The following is a 22,283-nucleotide window of genomic DNA, read 5'->3' as shown; positions in this document are numbered from 1 at the left end:
TTACTGTTTTATCCTGGCTTGCCCGGTACTTACTCGATACCTTTGGAAGGACCAGAGAGACATGAACTTCAGACATAAGCTAAAAACATTTCCAAAGCTTTTAAGTTTTTAATGTCTGAAAACAGCTTGAGTTTTTCTCTTTTTCCCAGCTGTGCCTGGGCTCAGTGACTGGGTATTTATTCCTCAGGCCTGGAGGTGCTTGGGGCCCACCAAGGCAGGGGTCATTTGGTGCCAGGGTTCAAACTCACAGAGCCAACGCATATGCTCCAGCCCTTTGAATGATCTGCCTCGCCTCTGTCTCTTTTGAAGTCCAGTTTTATTTGCTTTGCATTTTGAGACCACACCAGTGGTGCTGTGGGGGGCGGAGGGGGAGGGACATTTGGTTCCAGGGATGGAACCCAGGATTCCTGCATATAAACTTCCAGTCCTTTGAGCCCTCTTCCCACCCTTTCAGCCCATCTCTGATTTAGCTTTAGGGAGTAGATCCTTCGGCCCCAGAACACTAGCTGCCCTGTAGGCGACAAGTTTCACAGATAGGACCCTGGACACGAGTGTTTAAGTTCTGGGTCAGCACTAGTTAGTTGATCATCTGTATAATTCCTGATGCTTCCTGAGCACCAGTTTCTAAAATAAGGGAGCACTACTACCTGCAGGCTTGGCGAGAGGAAGAAGTCAGGGAATGTGTGGGAACATGCCGCGGGACCTGTTTTAGTCATTACTATTTGTATTCATTTTCTAGGGCTGCCCTGACAAGCTAGCGCAAACGTCGTCGCAGCGTCCCAGGCCTTGCATTTTCTCTCTGGAGCTAAGCAGTCCGGGGCGCTCTGCTCCTGTCCCCTGAGGCCTGAGTCCCGTGCTGGTGCCCCTGGGCTCTTATCTGAGGGTTCAGTGTGTGGTCAGCCCATCGGAGATCGCAGAATTCAGTTCCATGCTGCTGTGGGACGGAGTCTGGGGATCTTGCTTCCAGCCACAAGTTCTCAGCTTCTAGAGCCCACCTGCATTTCTGGACAGCTAGTCAAGTCCTCAAGTTCATGTCCTGGACTTCCCCTCTGCTTCATGTCTCCTCCCTCCGCCAGAGATAACCTCATATGGGGCGTAGGTTTTTGGGGGGGAGGGGATACAGGAGCAGTGCTGGGTATACTCCTGGCTCTAGGCTCAGGGGTCGTTCCTAGTGGTGCTGAGGGGACCGTATGCAGTGTTGGAGATTGAACTTGTATCAGCTGTGCGCCAGGCAAGTGCCTTAACCCTGGTTCTAGCTCTCTGGCCTGTTTAGAGTTCTTACGATAAGGTTAGGCCTCCCTGGATGCAAGGCTAATCTCTGCTTCTCAGGTCCAATACCAGAATCAGACTGGCTCAGTCCCTTTGCCACAGAATGAATAACACAAGCTCCAGGGATTAGAGAGTTCCGGCAGATTTGGGGATTCACTCTGTCCATACAGTGTTATGTTAGAGCCAGAGAGACCAGCCAGACAGGAGATGAGAGCCCAGCCCTGCAAGGTTTATAGCCCAGTGGGGGGAAGAAGTGAGAAAAATAAAGGGCAGCTGGGAAAGGCAGCGCTGGCCGGCTGGGGACCGAGCGAGCCGTGAGACTTTGGGCCCCACTGGGCTATGGATCTTCTGTTGCACCTGCGTGTTCTTTGATAACTGTCTTCCATCGGGATCCTCTGGCTGGGATCCACAGCTAAAACAGTGTCACGTGGTTTGCTTTCTACATGTGCCGCGTAGCCAGCTGCTTCCGTGGCTCTGGGGAACTCTCCCGCTTAAGCAGGGAGAGGTTTCAAGTCCTCAGTGCCCCAAGAAAGCATTTTCCTCTCTGATGATAAAGCTTGACAACTCATCTCTCCATGCCTCTCTTTTCATCTTTAACCCCTTTGAGAGTCTTGTGTTTGTGTGTGTGTGTGTGTGTGTGTGTGTGTATGTGCGCGCACACACACACCTAGGATCTAACCTAGACCTCACACATACAAGGCAAAATGCTCTACCACTGGCTCTTGAGTTCTTCTGTTCCAACTCTTTCTTGAGTTCCAACCTTCTCTGGGGTTGGAACGATAGTATAGTACAGTGGGTAGGGCATGTGCCTTGCACATGGTCAACGTGGGGTTTGATCCAGGACTCCCCGTATGGTCCCCCGAAACAGCCAGGACTGATCCCTGAACGCAGTCAGGAGTAAGCCAGGAGTAAGCTCTGAGCATCATTGATGTGACCTCAAAACAAAAACAAGAGTCCGTCTCTCATAGATGTCTCTGACCATTGTGTGTCTTTATTCCTTCCTCATTTGAGTTTTGTTTCATATAATTTGGTGAGGAGGGGCTCAGGGGTTGGGCCACACCCTGTGGGGTTTAGGGGATCACTTGTTCCTGGCCATGCTCAGGGAATCAGGTGCACTGGGATGAAACCAGAGTCAGCCACATGCAAAACAAGTGCCCTACCCCCTCTACTCTCTCTCCGGCCCCTGTTTTTGTGTTACTGTCTTCGATCAGGATCCTCTGGCTGGGTTCTGAACTAGCAGGCACTTACCTTGGACACGGTGCAAAACGCTTGTCTCTGACATCTCGTTGGGTCTCAACAATAGTTTGATGATGACACAGCTGCTCTTTATCGAGCTCTACCATGTGCCTGCACTTGAGTTGTGTCAGTGAACGCAATCTCACAGCACCTGCTGTGAGATGAACCCAGATGCTGTGAGATGGAGCCACTTTCATTTCCCCTTGAACTCAGCAGGATCTGAGCTCTGACCCCAGCCCGAAGCCTGCCCTGGGCCTTGTGCACTGCAGGAATGTGAAACAGGAGTGGACGGTGAGGGGCAAGCCCGCAGGAGCCCGGGCAGCACAGGCGGGTGTAGGAAACTGATATTTTGAGTTCAACTGCGGTTTGTACAGCTCTTCTGCTACCAAGAGGATTTGCTTCGAGAACACCAGGACTGCCGCCATTTCCTCACCAGACACATTGCTTGGTGATTCATGAGAACCAGATTCACACTGGTCATTGGAGCTTGTGTCTATATAACTGGACAGCCACAAAGGGGGTGGGGACTGGCGTGGCATTCTGGGTGCAGCTGGCCAGGCAGCTACAGGTAACCAGATGCTCCCACAGGGTGGGTTACTAAGATGCTCAGGATCTGACATGGCGCTTGCACTTAGCAGACCCTTGGTATGTGCTGGTCTTCTCAGAGGTTTCCTTAGTTCACCGTAGACGCCTGCTTCGTTCCATGTGGATCCAAGATCAATGTTCAGGGGCTGGAACGATAGCACAGCGGTAGGGCGTTTGCCTTGCACATGGCTGACCCGGGTTCGATTCCCAGATTCCTTTTTGGTCCCCTGAACACCGCCAGGAGTAATCCCTGAGTGCATGAGCCAGGAGTAACCCCTGTGCATTGCCGGGTGTGACCCAAAAAGAAAAAAAATATTCAATGTTCAAACGATGACACAGGCCACTTTATGCGGTGCTGTCCAATCCTGTAAATCACACCAATGCTCCAAAGTTTGAAACTAAAGAACTGGAATTGAGTCCACAGAGCTGACGGTTGCCCCTGGTCATTCTCCCTAGAATGGGTGTCTCGGAAACAGCCCTGGGGTGAGGTCCACACCTAGAGCCAGACTGCGCGGGTCCCCTGCCTGTTTCCACCAGGGAAAAGAACCTGGAATGCTGGAAAGCATAAGCCTGGTGACTCCATCCAGCTCTTCCCGGGTCTGGGTATGGAGACCAGTGCAGCCGAGGTGGGTGATGGAGGGCAGGGTGATGCCCTGGGGACCACCAGGATGCCAGCCGCAGCAGCGGGAGGGGATGTCTGGGGCCTTTGCCCAGCTGTCCACTCCCCGAGGCTGCGCAGTCCTCCCTGTCCTGTTCTTTCTTCCCTTCCTGTCCTGCAGGAGCGCAGCTGGTGAGGTAACCGGGGTGCCCTGCCCACAGAGCAAGTATGGGGAAGTGCAGATGCCAAGTAACACCCAATTCCGCCCCATCACCTTCCCGGGGAGTGAGGTACCCAAGGGCGCAGACCTCACTCCCTCGCCTGCCCGCACCCTACTCCCACACGGCTCACCATCCTCCCGGGTTTACCAGGCCGTGGGCGCGGAGCCAGCGTGGGAGGAAGGGGGAGGGGGCGGGCGGGACACTTTTCCGGGAAGCCCCCCTCCCCGCCCCCCGCCCCCGCAAGGTCTTGGCAGGCCTCGCGGCAGAGCTCAGGGTGCGAGAGGGAGCGCAAGGCAAGGGTGGGGAAGCGGCTGCAAATCATTGCTGGGGACGCCCTGGGCACGGCCCCTCCCGAGCCTCCTTTCAGGTGCCCAGGGCCCCCGGGAGGCCAGTGCCCCCCGGGGAGCGAGGCACGAGGCTGGGGAGGCTGGAACTAGGCTAGACACCCCGCCTTCCCAGTCTCCTGGTGGTGGGGGGGCGTGGTGCCGGGGCTCCGCCAGGACGGAGGGGGCCCGGGTGGCGACTCTGCCCCCCACCGAGTCGGACGCGGGGCGCGGGCCGGCCCTCCCCGCCGCCCTGCGGGGACCGTCCGTGTCCGGAGGAGGCCGGCGTCCGGCGGCTGCAGGGGGGCGGGGGCGGGGGAGAGGCGGGGAGGAGAAACCCCACAAACAAAACCGGCGTCGCCCAGAGGCCGGCCCGACTCGCATGGAAGGAGCCCGCGCCCGCGGAGCGCAGCCGGGAGTCGGGGAGCGCGCGGGGCCGGCGGGGCGCGGCGCGGGGCGCAGCAGGTAGGGGCGCGGCGGGGCGGGGGCAGGCGGGGGCGGCCAGGGGGGCGCGGATGCGAGCCAGGCCGGCCGCGGCACCCCCCGCGCCCCCCGCCCCGCACCCCGACGCGCACATCTGGAAAGAATCTGCGGCGGGGCTGGAATGTGGGGGGCAGGTGGACCGGGCAGGGGCGTGGAGCCGCCGCCCCGAGCCTGTGCGCCCCAACGCCCATCTTGCGGCTTTTGCAAGCTCAGCCCTTGGGGGTCCTGAGGTCAGAGAGGGGCTGGTCCGAGCCCCCCGCGGCGGCCCACTGCCCACCCCGTCCGTCCTCCGCGACCACCGCCGCGTGCTACCTCCCCCCACCCCGCCCCGCGCAGGTCCTTGCAGGGGGCTGGGGGCTGCCGTGCGCCCACCGGGCAGGTGCAGGAGGGGGCGCAGACGCTGCCGGAGGTCGGGACAAACAGCGACGCCCCTTCTTGTGCATGGGGAGACCGACGGGAAGCTCCGTGTGGCCGTGACCATTCTTAGGGTCCGGGTGCACCTACGCTAGTCCGGAGTGAAGCGGGGTGGCGGAGTGGGGGGGGGGGGCTCCCGAGCTGTGGGAGTCCGCTGGTCCCGTCTGAATGCTGACTAGGGAAGACCAGGGGTGGCGCCTCTAGGCCGGGATTCCCAGGAGTCGCGGGACCGCTGGGAGCCCTGAGCTCCTGTCAGCACAGCCGTGGCTGATGGCCCTGGCCCCTGGCTCCCGACCCCTGCCCGTCCCTTCCTCCATCGTCAGCCTGGAGAGCCGCCAGATAGCTGCTGCCGCCTAGACGTGAGCTGAGCCCTGCCCTGATGCGGACCCCGAGGCCTTGCCCAGGTGTTCCTCCTCCTGCCATTTCTGCATTTCTGAGCCCTGCGCCCTACCTGGAGGCCAGGGGAGCCCCTACCCCCGGCCACAGGTTCCCGGGAGCAAGAGCTTTGGAGCAGGAATGGGGCGGGCAGGCAGCAATTCGGGCCCTGGGTTCATGCACTCCCCCTCTGGAGAAAAGGGGTCTCAGCGCTGGGCCTGGGAGAGCTGCAGGATGCGCGCTTCAAGGCCCAGCACAGAGCCAGCCCCAGCCGCTTCCACAGTGTTTGAATGGAGAAGGGGGGCGGGGCAGATGGATTGGAAGGGATCCCCTCCAGTGTGCGTTTGCCCCTTTCTTAATCCGCCAGGCAGACCCTCCTGGGCCTTGAGGTTTCCTCCCAGTGGGCAGGGCCTGCGGATGTGGTACTGGCTGGACTGACCTCTGCATCTCACCCTCCTGAGGCTCAGTGATGAGTGACCTGTAGGGTGACACCACAGCCAGGGGGACAGCCAGAGGGGCCCCCAGGCCAACCACAGCCAGAGGGGAACCCCTGGTGCACACATAGCCAGAGGGACTGTCAGGCGAACCATAGGCAGGAGCAGACACCCCCCGGAGCTGTTCCTCTCCTGGGGGACTCCGGCACCCCCACTCTCCTTCCATACCCGGCTCCAGCAGGCTGGGTTCACCGGGGTTTGGGTGGGGCAGGAGGGACCGGCACATTCAACCATCTGCTCATCCCCGCTTGCAGGTCAGCCTCAGTCCTGGCCTTGCTCACGCAGAGTCCCGCTCCTCCCCTGCACCCCTGCAGTCAGTTCCCCACTGCCCAGACCAGGCTCGGTGTCCCTAGTCGACCCCGCCTTGGGGGGTGGTCCCTGGCAAGGGCCCATCCACGGGGCAGATGGTGCTCACCCCCGGCTCAGCGCCCTGCAGCTTCGTCATCAGTTTCCAAGCCCCTTCCCTGCCCGTGGATAAGGCTCCCACTCCAGCCCCAGTGGGCGGCATGGAGGAGGCCACATAGGTGCTGGTCCGGCCTGTTTCCCACTGCCTGGGGTTCACCTTTGTGGTTGGATGAGGCGACTCCTTCTGGAAGCCTCGGCCCCTGGCATCTTCAGCCTCGCTGGGCCCCATTCGATTCCCGCTTCTGCCATCTTGCGGAGGACACTGGGATGAGGACGGTCATGTACCTGGGGTGTCCTAGGCCAGCACGGGCTGTGGAAATGGAGGGCCCCGAGGCAGGCCAGGGGGCTGGGGAACTCTCCCAGGTGGTAAAGCACGAGCCACCTTCCAGGCTGGGCATTCAACCTCCAGCACAGTCTGCCCCGCCCCCCCCCAGCACCCCAGGGGCACGTCATGGCAGCCCTTGAGCATTGAACTGTCGGGCTGACACTGCCATGGCGTGGCCTGGGCTCCCAGAGCACAGCTGCGTGTGGCCCCTGTCATAAAAAATGCAAGTCACGTTTGTAACATACATGCTCCTGGAGCTGGGTTAGAAAGGAAAATGAGACAGCTGAAATCAATTTTAACTTATATTTAACCAAATATAGTCAAGCCAGTGTAAGCGAAACAAATATAAAGATGTCTCTGAGGTCGTAATACTATGTCCAAGATACTTTAGATTCTTCTGAGTCTTGCTGTTGAAAACTGTGTTTTCCTTGTGGTTGTGGGGGTCACCGCCTGCTCAGAGGGCATGCAGTGTGGGGGATGGGGCCCCAGGACCTCCCCTAGGCCAGGCATGTGCTGGGCCACGTGACCTGCTGCCCATCATTACCCCACTTCCTGCTGTACACGCCAACAGTAGTCTCCTTTAGACGAGCCACAGTCTGCGTGTGGTCACTGCCCTGGGCGGCGCAGGTGTGGGCTCCTGAGGGGCTGGAGCCCCGTGCTTTGTCCTCAGCCCGGCTGGCCGCACAGCGCTCGGTGGTTAAGGCCTGAGCTGGGAACTCCCTCACTGTGTACTAACCGTCCCTCAGCCGCGCCCTCCAGCCCAGCTCCCTGTCTGTGGAGTGGTGATGCGTATTACATGCATCCGTTTGGGCAGGTGGGTGAGCAGGACACTAATATTTGTCCAGGTGCCATTTAACGTCCAAAATGGAAGCTGAGGCAGAAAGAGAAACTGGCGAGGCAAGCATGGCAGCCCCTTTTGGCTGCCTGGGTATGTGAGCACGTACCTGTGTGTGTATGTATGCGTGGGTGCATGTGCGTGCAAGACATGGTCAGAGCTGTGAACAGGGAAGCCCCTTTTCCTGGCCACCTGGGTGTGCGTGTGCATGCAGTAGAATCATGTGTGTGCATGCATGTGGGTGTGCATGCAGATACAATCATGCTTTTGGGGGCTGGAGCGATAGCACAGCGGGTAAGGCTTTTGCCTTGCAAGCGGCCAACCCAGGTTCGATTCCCAGCATCCTATATGGTCCCCTGAGCACCGCCAGGAGTAATTCCTGATTGCAAAGCCAGGAGTAACCCCTGTGCATCGCTGGGTGTGACCCAAAAAGAAAAAAGAAAAGACAATCATGCCTTTGCCTACATGCATATACGATCATGCGTTTGCATGTATGTGTGTGCACATGCAAATATAACTATCTGTGTATGTGTGTGCATGTACAGTCATGCGTGTGCAACCATGAATCCTTGCATGTAGGGATGGTCATGTGTGTGCAAGCATGTGTGTGCATGTGTGTGTGAGATGTGGTCTGAGCAAGCCTGGCAGCTAGCCCTCTTCTTTTCCCAGGGGTCCTAGGGAGCCCTTGTGTTCCTCATGACACTTTGACTGGGCTCACCCAGTCTGCTATTCTATTTTGTTTTGTTTGGGGTCACATCTGCTGGGTCTCAGGGCACAGCTGCTGGGTCCCAATTCAGGGTTGTTCCAGGAGGTGTTCGGGGAACTCTAAGGTTCTGGAGATTGAACCCGGCCTCCTGCATGTAAAGGCTGCACTCAGCACACTGAGCTCCTCTCTGGCCTGGCCCTGGGTCCTTGCACAGACCCTGCAGCCTGATGCCCGCAGACTGAGGCGAAGGCCTTACCTATCTCCCCAGTGGCCCCCATGCCAGCCCCGGGGCTGAGTGGCATCTGAGAGACACAGTGACCACAGGGCAGCAGCAATTCCCAGGGAGCCACTCAGGGAGGGGCGGGGCGGGGCAGGGATTGGGCTGTACCTGTGGTGGCTGCCTGGGTCCCGGCTGTGCCTCGGAGCTGGAGGCTTGCAGTACCATCCTCGCTGGTCGGGTCAGTCACCAGGAGGAGAGCGGACTCCCACGAGGGCCCACTACAGACCACACAGTGGTTTCCTATGTGTGTTCCCATACCACATAGCCTGGGGCCAGGGCCTGCAGGGAAGGTGGGACCCCAGTCTCGGACCTCGTGGCCCGAGGACCCCCGTGCCCCTCATGTCAGGGATCCAGCCCAGCCTGGCTCTGGGAGCACAGTGAGCGTGTGGGCCAGAACTGGACCGGACCTGGCTCCTGCCCACACCGGTGCTGGCCTGGGCTGTGTCTCCAGCTAGGCACGTGGCTCTCAGCTCGCCAACGCCATGCCTGACTCTGGGGGCAGAGAAATGGGGAGCCTGGGGCACCAGTGTCCCCAAAGGACCGGGCACGGGTAACTCTGAGAGGCCCAGAGGGGGTCCAGGAGCAGGATTCATGTGTGCAAAGGCCCGAAGCACAGCCTAGAGCAGGCGGTGGGCAGGGGGCTGGGAGAGGGGCTGCAAGAACCCAGGATCCTCGCAGGGCAAGTGGCTGGGCTGGCCACCATGGCCTGTGGCTGCTGGAGGCAGTGTGTGTGGGGGGGGGAGGGGGGTTGCCCAGCCCGTGCCACAGGAAGTCCAGGCCTGGCAGCTCTTCTTGGGGCTCAGTTTCCCCTTCTGTGAAACATGGATACTGATTTCCTCGGGCCGGGCGGTCACAGATGGGCTTAAGGATGTGGCCAGCCTTCCCTGCCCCCTGAAGGGAGCGTGGCGGGCAGACCCAGTGTGGGGGGACCCTGGGAGACTTCCCGCTGTCCCCGGCAGGCACCATGGCCCGGAGCGGGGTGCTGCTGCTCCTGCTGCTCTTGCCACCGCAGCTGCAGCTGGCGCGGGCGCTGGCGGCCAGGGCCCAGGGGAGCAGCCGGAGCAGCGGCCCTGAGCTGAGCCCCGAGGAGAAGGAGTTGGTGGAGGAGGAGCCGGTGCTGGTGCTGGGCCCCGAGGAGCCTGTGGCTGGGCCCCCCGAGGCCGACTGCCCCCGGGAGTGCGCCTGCTCCCAGGAGGGGGTGGTGGACTGCGGTGGCATCGACCTGCGAGAGTTCCCGGGAGACCTGCCCCAGCGCACCAACCACCTGTCCCTGCAGGTGAGCGAGAGCCTGGCCTGGGGAGGGCAGTGCGGGGGACCGGGGGCCCAAGAGCACGGGCACCGAGATGCCCGCCAAGCTGCCAGCCCCTGCCCCCGGCACAGGCTGGGTTCTGGCGCCTAGAGCAGTGGGGCACGGGGTTCCTCGTAGGGGGCGCTGGTGTCTCCGGGTCACTCCAGGTGACACCGTAGCCCGGGGGCAGGAGAGGTGCCCCCTTCCTGAGTGAGGCCCAGAGAGGGCGGGGCCCGGCCCAGAGTCACCCAGCTGGGTTCCTGCAGTGCTCCAGCCTCTGTGCCGTGTGCGGGGCTGGGCAGGGAGGAAGGACCCAACATGTCCCGTCCCTGAGCTCATGGTCTGCAGGAGAAAGGGACAGAGGGGGGTGGATCTGTGCGGGGACACAGTGCTCCTTACCCAGACCCCAAGCCAACCCAGGAGGGCTGCCGGAGGAGATGGTCCCCTGCACAGGGGTCACAGCTCGTCAGGAGAAAGGGACCTCGGGGCCAAGAAAGGGGACCCACTGTGGCTGGGGGCTGAGGGGATTGGCTGCAGACACCTGTCCCCAAGCGAGGAGCACTGGGAGTGACACTCAGGGGAGATGCGCGGGAGAGACCCCAGGAGGGTGCCCTGCGGGGGGTGGGGGCTGGCTCCTGGCGGGGCGGGGCGGGAGTCCCGGCAGCCCTCTGTGCCTCCTCGGTGCACCTCCCCCCTCCCCCCAGAACAACCAGCTGGAGAAGATCTACCCCGAGGACCTCTCTCGGCTGCACGCGCTGGAGACCCTCAACCTGCAGAACAACCGCCTGACGTCCCGAGGTGGGGGCAGCGGGGGGAAGCCGGGGGCACGGGGGCAGACGGAGGAGAGGGAAGTAGATGGGATGGGGGCTCAGCTGGGTGCCAACGGGGATGGCAGAAGCAGCAGGCAGGGCAGCTCACGGGGTAGCCAGGGAGATAGAGGGGGAGCAGCGGGGGTCTCTGGGGGGCACCTGGGGCAGCTGAGGTGAGGGACAGTGAAAGGGGCGGCTGGGGGGAGCAGCTGGGGGTGGGTGGCTGAGGAGGGACAGCTGAAGGTGAAACCAGCCGAGGTGGGGGTCAGCCGAGACGGGGGCAGCAGAGTCCAGGGTGACGCACAGCCAGGAGCTGCTGCGGACACACAGGAGAGCCCACACAGGAGAGGCCTGGTGGGGGGCCGCCCCCCCCCGCCCCCAGGGGCTCCTGCTGTGAGAGAGAGCTGGGGGCCTGGAGGGGAGGGGTCAGAGGCCGCCCAGAAGCTACAGTCCCAGAAGACCTCTGGTGTCAAAGAGCCGAGTCCTCGTCTTTGAAAACCATTTTCTCCAACAATGAAAATCATTTATAATTAGAGCAGAAAACTTGGAACAGCAGAAAAGGAAAAAAACCAAAACCAGCTCCCACCCGTAATCCTGCCACTTGGAGCTGGTCTTCGGGTGCACTTCTTTCCCACGAAGTGTCATTGGTGCACCCTGATTGGCCCACTGTGAAGGCATCATTTGATGTGCTTTTCCTTAGTTTCTGTGATTGAACCACCTCCATGACTCAATCCGGCAGTCAGTGAGTGAGTGTGTGTGTGTGTGTGTGTGTGTGTGTGTGTGTGTGTGTGTGTGTGTGTGTGTTTTGTGGCCCAGGAATCAAACCCAGGGATACCCCCATGGCCCCATGGGTGTGTGAGCTCAACTGCTGAGCCCCTGCCCGGCCCCAGAGGGTACCTGACTCCACTGTGAGGCCCCTGTCCAGCTGTTGTGTCCACTCCAGCCTTTCTCCAGCTGCGAGGAAGGCTCTTGGCCGTCCTCCAGCCCGCGCAGGGCATTCCGGGAGGGACGCTCGGGTTTATGTAACTGTTCCCGCTCAGAGGAGCCCTGGGGGAGCCTGCGAGCAGTGTCAGAGGCCACGCGGGCTGGAGACGGGCCCGGCCCAGGCACCAGCGGCAGCAGATCAGATGGACGCGTGGGGCGGGGCAGGCCAGTGCTGGCCGCGTCGGGGCAGGGAACAGGGTCCTGCTGGCGTGGTCACTAGCGCGTCTTCTCCATCCCTGGCTCTCACTGGTCCTGTGCGTTGAAGGGCTCCCGGAGGAGGCGTTTGAGCACCTGAACAACCTCAATTACCTGTACCTGGCCAACAACAAGGTGAGGGGCGCCAGCAGTGCCTGGGCCCAGCAGTCACACCACCGTGCAGAGAGCGCCCAGAGGGGGCGCACGCACTCTCTCCGCACGAAGCCCAGACTCCATCTCTAGCTCATATGGTTCCCTGAGCACTGCTGGGGGCCCCCCGAGCACTGAGCTAGGAGTGCCCCCACGCCCCCAGTGAATCACACAGTTTCTGCCTTTCAGTGGCTTCTCCCTCCACCGAGAGGAGCCCAGGGCCCCCCCCCGCCCCGTCTCTGCTGTCCCCCCTCTGGCTCCCCTTCCTCTCACCCAGGCCCCAGCGCCTGCACCCCGTGCCAGTCTCATGCCCCCTACCACCCACCCACCCCGCTGCTCATCTCTGCGGCCCTGTTTCAGCTGCCCGGGGCAGGTCCCAGCCACGTTCCTGCGGTGGGCAGGCGCCTCTGTCCCCCCGGAAGCTGGCAGATTCATGGCTGCCGTGGGAAGATTTATGGGGGTCCGTGGAGGGTGACGCTGGGGCTGACCCCAGACGAGGGCGGCCCTGGGGCTCAGAGGGTCCCTTCTGCGTTTGGGTGACTGGGGGGCTGGCTCCCATTTGATGATGGAGGGAGGGGACGGCTCTCAGGGATGGATGGACTTAGGAGGGTCCCGTCCCCAGCTCCCCGCTCCCCTGTGCCAACCCCTCCCTTTCTAGCTGACCCTGGCACCCCGGTTCCTGCCCAGCACCCTCGTCAGTGTGGACTTTGCTGCCAACTATCTCACGAAGATCTACGGGCTCACTTTTGGCCAGAAGCCGAATTTGAGGTCAGAGGTCAGAGGGGTCCTGGGCTCCCGCTGGGGAATGGGAGGAGGAGCCTCAGGTAGGGGGAGCTCTGAGGAGAGGCATGCTATGGGGTGAGTGGGCTGAGCCCCAGCTGGAGTCTCGGGGTGGGGGGACCCTCAGAGGAAGGAAAGTGTCCAGGGGAGGGGTGGAGTGGGATGAGCAGCAGGGGTGGGGCAGGGGTCACTGTCCAACAGGCAGAGCCTGGTAGGGGTGTGGGGGTGGGGCTAGGCCTCATTCCTGGAGGAGGTGGATATAGCCACCTGGCTTCGGTTTCCCCTTTGTCCCTTCCTTCGATTCCCCGCCCAGGGGCATGCTTTCTGTGCATCGCCCATCCCACAGATGGGAAGACTGAGGTGCGGGCAGCAGAAGGAGATGCCTGGCACCTGTGTCTCTGCCTGCTCTCTCCGCTGTAGCAGCTTAGTCCCGTGGGGTTGGGTCCAGGTCATGTTCACGGCCAGCTCCAGGGCCTAGAACAGGCGGGCACATCAGGGCACCCCCGTGGCTCTGAGTGAGCCGTCCAGCAGACGCCCAAGGCAGAGGCCGCTGGCCCGAAGGACAGTCCAGCCGCGTTCTTGAGGGAGTGAGGGTTTTCCTGTTTAGGACCCCGGGCAGCTACCGGTAGCCTCGCTCCCCAACTGGGGCGCGAGCAAACCCCGCGTGGCTGCGACCCCTGGGGTGCAGGGGCCGGGACTGCGGCTGCGGGGCTCGGGGAAGGCCTGCAAGGCCGGGCCAGCCTGTCAGAGATCCTCGAGGAGGGTCTCCTACTGCGCCCTGGGGCTGGGTGGGGGGAAGGGCCCCAGCCCCAGGCCCAGCCCGGTAAGGCTTGGAGGCTCCCGGAGAAGCAGCGCGGGGCATGCGGGGTGGGGCGCAGGGGTGCATCCCACGGGACCCGCCCACGCCCCCAGGTCCGTGTACCTGCACAACAACAAGCTGGCGGACGCCGGGCTGCCCGACCACATGTTCAACGGCTCCAGCAACGTGGAGATCCTCATCCTGTCCAGCAACTTCCTGCGCCACGTGCCCCGGCACCTGCCTCCCGCCCTCTACAAGCTGCACCTCAAGGTGCGGGGGGGGGGGCGGCCGGGCGGGGCCGCAGGGGGCGGCCTGCACACACGGGCACAGGGGCGAGTGGAGAAGCAGGCAGAGCCTGGGCACCTCAGGCACCCCAGCCCACCCCATGCCCCAGGCCCCTCTCCTGCAGCTCAGCCCCGGCCTCCGGGCTGCCCTCACAGCCCCCCGCGCCCCCCAACCCCCAGAACAACAAGCTGGAGAAGATCCCACCGGGTGCCTTCAGCGAGCTGAGCAACCTGCGAGAGCTCTACCTGCAGAACAACCACCTGACCGACGAGGGCCTGGACAACGAGACCTTCTGGTGAGCTGCCCGCCACACCCTGGGAATTTTGGGGTGTCCTCCCCCAAATTTTGCCTGTCCTCCCAGCCATGGCCTCCCCTACCCTCTCGCCCCTCCCCACCATGCCACACCCCTCCCTGACCCAGCCACAGCCGCCCCACCCCACCATACCCCTCCCCACCCGGCCACAGCCTCTCCCACTCTCTACACCCCTCCCCACCTGGCCATGGCCTCTCCCACTCTCTACACCCCTCCCCACCTGGCCATGGCCTCCCCACCATGCCACACCCCTCCTTGACCCAGCCACAGCCTCTCCACCCCACCATACCCCTCCCCACCTGGCCACAGCCTCCCCCACCCCGCCACACCCCTCCCCACCCCAGGCATGGCCTCCCCCACCCTCCACATCTCTCCCTGACCTGGCCACATCCCTCCCTACCCCATCAGATCTCCTGCACCAGGAGAGCAAGACTGTGCCTCTGGGGCCTCAGGGCCTCAGGACAAGTGTCAGGCCTGGGATGGCCTGCCCTGGTTCCACGGCCAAGGATGCTCTGCAGAGATGGCTCCGTGCTCGGGGGAACCGCAGGCCTTCTCGTTGAGGGATGAGAAGTGGTCAGTTTTCAGATGGGGCAGCTACCCAGACCTCGATTGGTCCTCCAGGGGACTCTGAGTGCCAGTCACAGGGCCGATCTGTCCCAGCCACTGTGTCATGGAGAGACAGGAGGGGCCCAGCCCCCAGCTGGCAGATGGCAGGGCTGATGTGAATTTTGTCTTTTTGTTTGTTGGTTGGTTTTTGTTTTGGGGGTCCACACCTAACTGAGCTCAGGGCTTAGTCCTGGCAGGCTTGGGGGACCGTATGGGGTGTCAGGGATCAAGCCCAGGTCAGCCACATGCATGGCAAGCACCTTACCCACTGTGCTACCTTTCCCACTGTGCTACGCACTCCAGCCCTCATTGTCTTTATTCTTATTCGTTTTTGTTTTCGGTTGGTGGGGGTTCACCCGTAGCGCTCAGGAGCTACCCCTGTGCTTGGGGCTCCCTGAGGTGAGGTGCCGGGGGTCTGGCTTAGGACCCCCACCCCGCCCCGTGCAGTGTCTCTCCGGCTCTGAGAGGAACCAGGGTCAGACCCAGCCACGTCCATGAGAATAACAGTTGCAGGGAAGTGCCTGGTGGTCTCCCGACCTCCCTGAGTGCCCCCGCTCCCGGGCCCCCCAGGAAGCTCTCCAGCCTGGAGTACCTGGACCTGTCCAGCAACAACCTGTCGCGGGTGCCGGCGGGGCTGCCGCGGAGCCTGGTGCTGCTGCACCTGGAGAAGAACGCCATCCGGAGCGTGGACGCCGACGTGCTGACCCCCATCCGCAACCTCGAGTACCTGCTGCTGCACAGCAACCAGCTGCGGGCGCCCGGCATCCACCCGCTGGCCTTCCAGGGCCTCAAGCGGCTGCACACGGTGCACCTGTACAACAACGCGCTGGAGCGCGTGCCCAGCGGCCTGCCCCGCCGCGTGCGCACCCTCATGATCCTGCACAACCAGATCGCCGGCATCGGCCGCGACGACTTCGCCACCACCTACTTCCTGGAGGAGCTCAACCTCAGCTACAACCGCATCACCAGCGCGCAGGTGCACCGCGACGCCTTCCGCAAGCTGCGCCAGCTGCGCGCCCTGGACCTGTCAGGCAACCAGCTGCAGACGCTGCCCGCTGGGCTGCCGCGCAATGTGCACGTGCTCAAGGTCAAGCGCAACGAGCTGGCCGCCTTGGCGCGCGGGGCGCTGGCCGGCATGGCCCAGCTGCGCGAGCTCTACCTCACCGGCAACCGGCTGCGTAGCCGCGCCCTGGGCGCCCGGGCCTGGGCAGACCTGGAGCAGCTGCAGGTAGGGGCGGGAGCAGGGGGGGTGTCACTACCTTGGGCCCACTGTCTGCTGGGTGCTCAGGGACGTTCCCGCTGGGGAGCTGGGCCCCGCACAGGGTCCAGGCGTGCCTGGGTCAGGAGACCCACCCCACCCGCAGGCACAGGGAGGACCCCTGCTGGTGTGACCAGACCCCTGGACCCTGGCCTGAGGCGTGCTGTGGGGATACGGACGGGGGGGGGGGAGGGACCTGTCTGCTAGGAGAGGGGCCCAGGGTTGTCTAGCCTGGGGAAGGGGCCTTGGGTTAGAGAATCCCCCAACACACACACACACACACACACACACACACACGGGCACTCGGTGGGCCTCCAGAGGGGAACTGCATTAGAGAAAGTAGCCAGGCTGTGAGATGGAGGCTGCCCTCCCCCGCCTGGCCACTGCCGCCCCTCACCATGCCCTTGGGACCCTCCCCCAATGTCACTTCCTTTGGGGGTTCCACACCCCAGCATCTCCCAGGCACGGGGTCATTGCGGGTTGGCAGACGGCCAGCTCTCCCCCAGGACAGAGGCGGGTGTTTGGGTCCCTTCCTGGGGCCTCAGCTTAGGGCACTGTGGGAGCTGTCGGGATCAGGGGTCTGAGACAGGCCCAGAGCAGACGCGGGTGCGCGGAGCACTAGGGGGGTTGAGGAGGAGCAGCTGGCCTGCAGGCGCTGCCTGAGGGGCTTTCCCACCCGGTGGCCCTGCCCGCTGCCAGACCTGGGGATCCCACCTGGGCCCTGCCCTCCTGGGACTCCTTGGAGCCAGACTCTGGGTCCCTCGCTCCCCGCCCCCTCCACCTGCTGTTTCTGCTGCTGTCCTGGCTCACCTCATGGGCATCCCTGACTCACCTCTCCTTTCACAGGCCTCTGACCGCAGGGCCCTAGCACCCGCCATGACTACACCTGCCCGTTCTCCCCATCCCTGCTACCCCTGTCCAGCCACGCTCCCGCCGTCTCTGGCCTGGGCGAGAGCCTCCAAGGAGCCCTAACACCCCTGCTCCCAATACTTGTACAATCAGGGAGCATGGGACGCACGTGGCCACCACTCACCCCTGCCCGGCACCTCCCATGGCCCCCAGTGCCCCGAGAAACAGGCCCGAATCCTCACAGGATTTAGGGCAGGCCGGACCCTGTCCTGGGGGCACCTCAGACCCGGGCTCTGCTCCCCCCGCCCCCGTCCCTCTACTGGCTGCCCCTGGGTGAACTGCCCCCAGGGTGCCAGGCCCAGTTGCAGCAAGAGGCCTCCCAGTGGGGAGTGAGATGCACAGAGGGCCACCCACCTTCCTGGAGCGTGTCCCTAGGAGCAGCTTGGGGCTCACTTCCTCCTGGAGGCCACCCATGATACGTCCTGGGCTGGGGTGCCTTTAGTCAGGGATGCGGTGTTTGGGGTCCGGGGGGATACTCTCGTTGCTAGATCTTTCCGAATGCAGCTGTTCCTCCCACTCCAGGTCCCCCACTGTCTGCCGGCAGGTCCCTACCACAGCCACATCCCACCAGCCTGGTCCCATCCTGTGTTCACTCACCCCCAAAGCAGGGTGCCAGTGTCTCCTGGACTCCAGCCCCCAGCCCCCAGCCTCTGGGCCACTGAGGAGGCTCTGAGGAGGAGCACGGGAGCCGGGGACAGAGCAGAGGGCACAAGGAGCCTGTGGGAGGAGGTGTGGGGCTCCACGGCCCCTGGAATGTGGGCAGCCTCACTGCCTGGTGCTGGGCTCGTGGCCCCCAGCCTGGCAGGGCAGACAGAAAGCTCGAAGCCACCAGCTGTGGTGGGGTGGGGTGGGGCTGCAGGCATGTCCCCACCTGGAGAGGTGCCCCCCACGGCCCTGCCTCCTGGGATGGTCCCTGCACCCCAGTCCTGGCCGCAGGCCCCCTGCCCACCTCCTCCAGGGCCTGCAGGCTGATTCTGAGAGAGGTTCCGAGAGAGGGCCCAGGCGCTGCCCCGGGCGAGGGGGCGCGAGTATGTGAGGTTGGAGATCAGGCCTCGGGGCAGATGCCTTGGCTGTACATCCAGGGGGAGCCAAGGGGCACCATTGTCAGGGGTGTCCCCCTCGCAGACAGTGGGGCCCAGGTCAGCTGCTTGCACGGCGCTGCGCCGTCTTCCCTTCATCAACGCGTGATGGGGCCCAGCTCCATCTCACAGGGTGAGGGTGAGGTTTCCGTGGGCTGGGCGCCGGTAGGGGCTCCGAGGGCTGTGGGGAGCTCTGACCCCCGGACCACCCTGCAGCTGCTGGACATTGCGGGGAATCAGCTCACGGACATCCCCAGCGGGCTCCCAGAGTCGCTCGAGTACCTGTACCTGCAGAACAACAAGATCAGCATGGTGCCCGCCGATGCCTTCCAGTCCACACCCAACCTCAAGGGGGTCTTTCTCAGGTAGGAGGCGCCGGGGGGCCTCCTAGGAGGGCTTGCGCTCCCTTGGCTGTTGTAGGAGGTGAGCTGGGGCGCCGGGTGCGGCCCCGGCCCTGACCACATGTGGTGGGCGCAGGTTTAACAAGCTGGCGGTGGGCTCGGTGGAGGAGAGCGCCTTCCGCAGGCTGAGGCACCTGCAGGTGCTGGACATCGAGGGCAACTTTGAGCCCGGGACTTCCAAGGAGCCAGGCCGGTCGGAGCAGGAAACAGAGGAGGACGAGGAGGACGAGGAGGATGAGGAAGTGCGATAGTGACCAGGTGAGGCGGATCCCAGGGAGGTCGGTCACGGCTGGGGGCCGCCTCCTGACTCTCCCCCGCGTTCTGCAGATGGACAGACAGCTGGACACCCTTCCCGGGGCCTCAGCTCTCCCCTGCCTGCAGTGTTTCTCACGTCAGACCTGGCAGACACGCCCAGCCGCCCCCAGCTGACTGCACAGCCACCACCCACACCTCCCAGCAGCGGTCCTGAGCCTGCGCGGGCACATGCAGTGCTGCTCCCTCCCCCCGGGCCAGTGAGCACACCACGCACTGGTCAGAGCCCTCCGTGACCTGGCCGGGGTCACTGGCGCCTCTTGTCCCAGCTGGAGGCAGGCAGAACGCCTCACCAGTTGCCACCTGTCCCGCAAGAAGACAGTTACCTCCAAGCTCTGTGGCCCAGGGCCACCACCCTCAGACTCATAGGAGCTGGGTTTTGTTCCTTCCCTGGCTTGGGGCCCAGGACCCTCACCTGGCCCCAGTGTCCAGGAAGTCCACCCGCACCCCCTCCAACTGCTAGGACCATCCCTTGGTGGACGATCTGGCCCACCTTGCCCGGAACATCTGTGATGGGCCACTCAGGGTGACTTGCCAGGACATTCTTGGGGGCAGCCAGCCGGGGAGACCGAGGCCAGTGGGTACAGGTGAGCATCCACCTGGACCCGTGAGATACCTATTTTCATTCTTTGGGCCTGTGGGGGAATTCTGGGAACCTCTGGGTGTTTTTGTTTGTTTGTTTATTTCCTTTTTCCTTTCTTCCTTTTTTACTCTTTTATAAGAAAAGAAAAAAAAAAGATAAAAATGTGGAAGATGTTACTTGTCACTGAAAAGCTAATATAAAGCATCACCCTGTCTGGCACCGCATCTATGTGTGCATACTGCGGGTCTGGGGGAGAGCAGGGGTCGGGCCAGCAGCGCCTGCAGTTCTCTTGGCAGCCCCCTGGCCACCAGCTTTGTGCAGCACCTCTGGGTGAGCGAAGGCTGCCGCTGCTCCCAGCTCACCTGGGGGGTCTCTGCCCTGAGCAGGTCAGCAGGCTGGCCTGTGTAGAGGCGCAGAGCTGACACGGACCCAGGTCCATACCACAGAGGGGATGATCAGGCCGAGGCCAGCACTGGGGGCAGCTCCCAGCCCAGAGCTAAGCCATGCCAATGGCAGACAGCGCTGCCCAATGGATGGGGTCAGGGAAGTGGCCCCGTGGGAGCATGCCTGGGTCCAGCCCAGGAAGGAGCAGGCTGGACTTGGTGGCAGGTGGACTCCAGTGCTCACAGGCCTGAGTTGTGATGGAGCGTGTCCACGTGTGACCTGCTGTCCCGCCTCTTCGGCCCCCGTAGGCACCCTAGGGTCGGGCCCCTGCCGGGCCCCGTTCACTGGCCTGGGAGGAGGGGCAGCCTCCAAGAGTGGGGCTGGAGTCAGATGCCTTCCAGCTTGAGTGACCCCAGTGGGGGCTCTGTCCCTCTGGCCTCAGCGTTTTCAGGCCCCCATGCTGCATTGCTTGGCAGAGTGCGTCCCGAACAGGCTGCGTCTCAGGGTCACCCACGTCCCCTCCAGCCTCCCGGAGACAGGGAGGGAGGGAGGGAGGGAGCAGGAGACAGCCAGGAAATACCCTCGGCACCCTCGCTCCCGGAAGCAAAGTCTTTGCCTGAAGAACCGGCCACTGGAGGAGATGTGTCTGCCCTCTGGCTGCCCAGACGGACGTGTCCACCCGCCGGCTGCGCTCACAGGCCCGTCCACCCTGGACACAGGCTGTATCCTCGGCCCAGGGCAGCCACGAAGCCCTCGGAGCTTGGAAAACAGAAGGACTTTACCAGACTAACTCTGAGTTTGCAAGTACAGGAGGGAGGGAAGGGGCAGGGTTGCTGCTCCGGGGGCAGCGCAGGCCATTGTGGTAGAACCCCAGCCCGGCCCAACAGAACCAAACCGAACCAGAATGGCCGCAGAAATCCATCTCACTTCCACATGTGGGGTGTGGAGGAGTTCTGACCAAAGCACCCAGGGCGGGCTGTCCCCAGGGGGCCTGGTGGGCACCTGCCCAGTGGGAGGCCGGCCTGGACAGAAGACTCCGGGCTCCCTGAAGCGGGGGGTGGGGGGGAACTGCAGGCCGGGTCCTGTGGAGGGCTGGGACCACCCCCACCCTCCTTCCCCCAGTTGGACTCCCCCAGACCTCTGAGGAACGTTTTCTGGGGCAGAGACAGTGGCCCGGGCTGGTCCAAGCAGGTTGTTCTGTCCTCACAGACTGGACATGCACGGCCACCACCCCTGTCTCCCGCAGGAGCTGCCGAGCCTCCTGGCCCTGACGCAGGTGCCCTGAGCTCGCAGAGTCTCAAGTCTGTCATCCCACGATATGCTCCGTGCTCTGGGCTGGGCTCTGCCGGATCCCCGCCGTCACTCTGGACTCTGTTTCCCACCGAGTGCAGCTAGTCCCGGCCCTGAGCGGGTGGGACGGTGGGAGGCCCCAGCGGCAGGCTCAGACGTTGGTCTCCAGCTCGTTGATCTCGATGGTGCAGTGGTCAGGACTAGCTCTGGCCAGCTCCTCTGCCGTCTCTGCCTGGACGGGGACGTGGTGGGGGCAGGTGGGGCCCAGGGTCAGCTCCGAGGCCGCCGCCACGATCTTCACACAGCCGTTCTGCTGCGTTGCCAGGATCTCTCGGAGGCTCACGGGCTTGGTGTCGAGGGGCGGCAGTTTCTGAGGCAGAGAGACAGGCCTCATGGCGGCAGGCTGGGGGTAGAGGTTAAACACTGGGGGCGCTGGAAAAGCAAAGGGCCAGGCCATGCCACCGGTGCTCCCACACATGCCCGTGGGACCTCTAGGCCACAAGCTCTGAGCTCCCGTGCCAAGCTGCTTCCCCTCCTAGGGGGACCCCGGTCCAGGGGCAGCCCCCGTGCCAGGCGTGGCTTCCAGCGGTGGGGGGGGGGCAGCAGCTTGCTCCTCGTGGTCATTAAGGAGCCCCAGAGCCCACAAAAGCACGCGCAGGTGTGCGAATGTCCACGTCTTTGCAGACGGGGTCTGCAAGACCCCTAACATATGAGCTCTGGGGTCTGCATCAGGATGGGCTCTGGGACGGCTCAGCCGGTGCAGGTAACGCAGTTACCCCCAGACCAGAGGATTCGGGGGCCAGAGGCAGGGAGGCTGAGCTGCCCAGCTGGTGGGTGGAAGACCCGGGAGTCTGCCCCCCTTCCCCACTCGACACCACCCCCCACCCGCCGGCAGCCTTGGTGTGGCCAGGCTGGGCGGGGGGACCGCCTCACCTCAGAGCCCACATTCTGCGCAAAGTCCTTCCGGCAGATGTGAGCCATGATCCCCGCGGCCAGCGCGTCCCCCAGCACGTTGATCATGGTGCGGAAACGGTCCCTGGGGAGCCAACGGGTGGCGTAGGGGACACCTTACAGCCGGGGCTGCCGGGACAGGGTGACGGGGCCCACCCCAGCAGGCCCGGGTATGGCTGCCGGGTGCTTTTTGGCCCTCGTGCCCCCGCTCCGTGGTGCTGTGGGTGGACACACAGACGGGGGGACAGGGAGGTGCCGCCCAGTGGCCGCAGTGTCTCCAAGTGAGGGACATCATGAATGCAGATGGGAACTCGCCCTGTGCCAGGCTGGTGTGGGCGAGTCCAGTACCCCATGCTGC

The 22,283-nt window shown here is 63.3% G+C and overlaps 2 protein-coding genes across 2 annotated transcripts in view; one reads left to right on the top strand and one right to left on the bottom strand.

Annotated features, from left to right (window-relative positions):
* The first annotated feature begins 4,599 nt into the window (after positions 1-4,599).
* On the top strand, positions 4,600-19,512 carry PODN (podocan). The gene is made up of 11 exons (XM_055139487.1): positions 4,600-4,697; positions 9,509-9,825; positions 10,542-10,635; positions 11,896-11,960; positions 12,634-12,743; positions 13,668-13,824; positions 14,019-14,134; positions 15,329-15,986; positions 18,221-18,369; positions 18,482-18,663; positions 18,733-19,512. The coding sequence occupies exons 2-10, from the start codon at positions 9,514-9,516 to the stop codon at positions 18,654-18,656; spliced, it is 1,836 nt and encodes a 611-aa protein (XP_054995462.1). The 5' UTR covers positions 4,600-4,697; positions 9,509-9,513; the 3' UTR covers positions 18,657-18,663; positions 18,733-19,512.
* A 1,349-nt stretch (positions 19,513-20,861) lies between these two features.
* SLC1A7 (solute carrier family 1 member 7) overlaps positions 20,862-22,283 on the bottom strand; it is a 33,236-nt gene continuing 31,814 nt past the window's right edge. The window contains exons 10-11 of the mRNA XM_004607120.2: positions 21,908-22,010; positions 20,862-21,344 (exon numbers count right to left, since the gene is read on the bottom strand). Of these exons, the coding sequence (XP_004607177.2) occupies positions 21,126-21,344; positions 21,908-22,010 (322 nt within the window). The 3' untranslated portion in view covers positions 20,862-21,125. The remainder of the gene's footprint in view (positions 21,345-21,907; positions 22,011-22,283) is intronic.

Source organism: Sorex araneus, chromosome 5 (genome assembly GCF_027595985.1).
Source record: "Sorex araneus isolate mSorAra2 chromosome 5, mSorAra2.pri, whole genome shotgun sequence".
NCBI classification, from domain to species: domain Eukaryota; kingdom Metazoa; phylum Chordata; class Mammalia; order Eulipotyphla; family Soricidae; genus Sorex; species Sorex araneus.
This window is presented reverse-complemented; position numbering and strand designations above follow the sequence as displayed.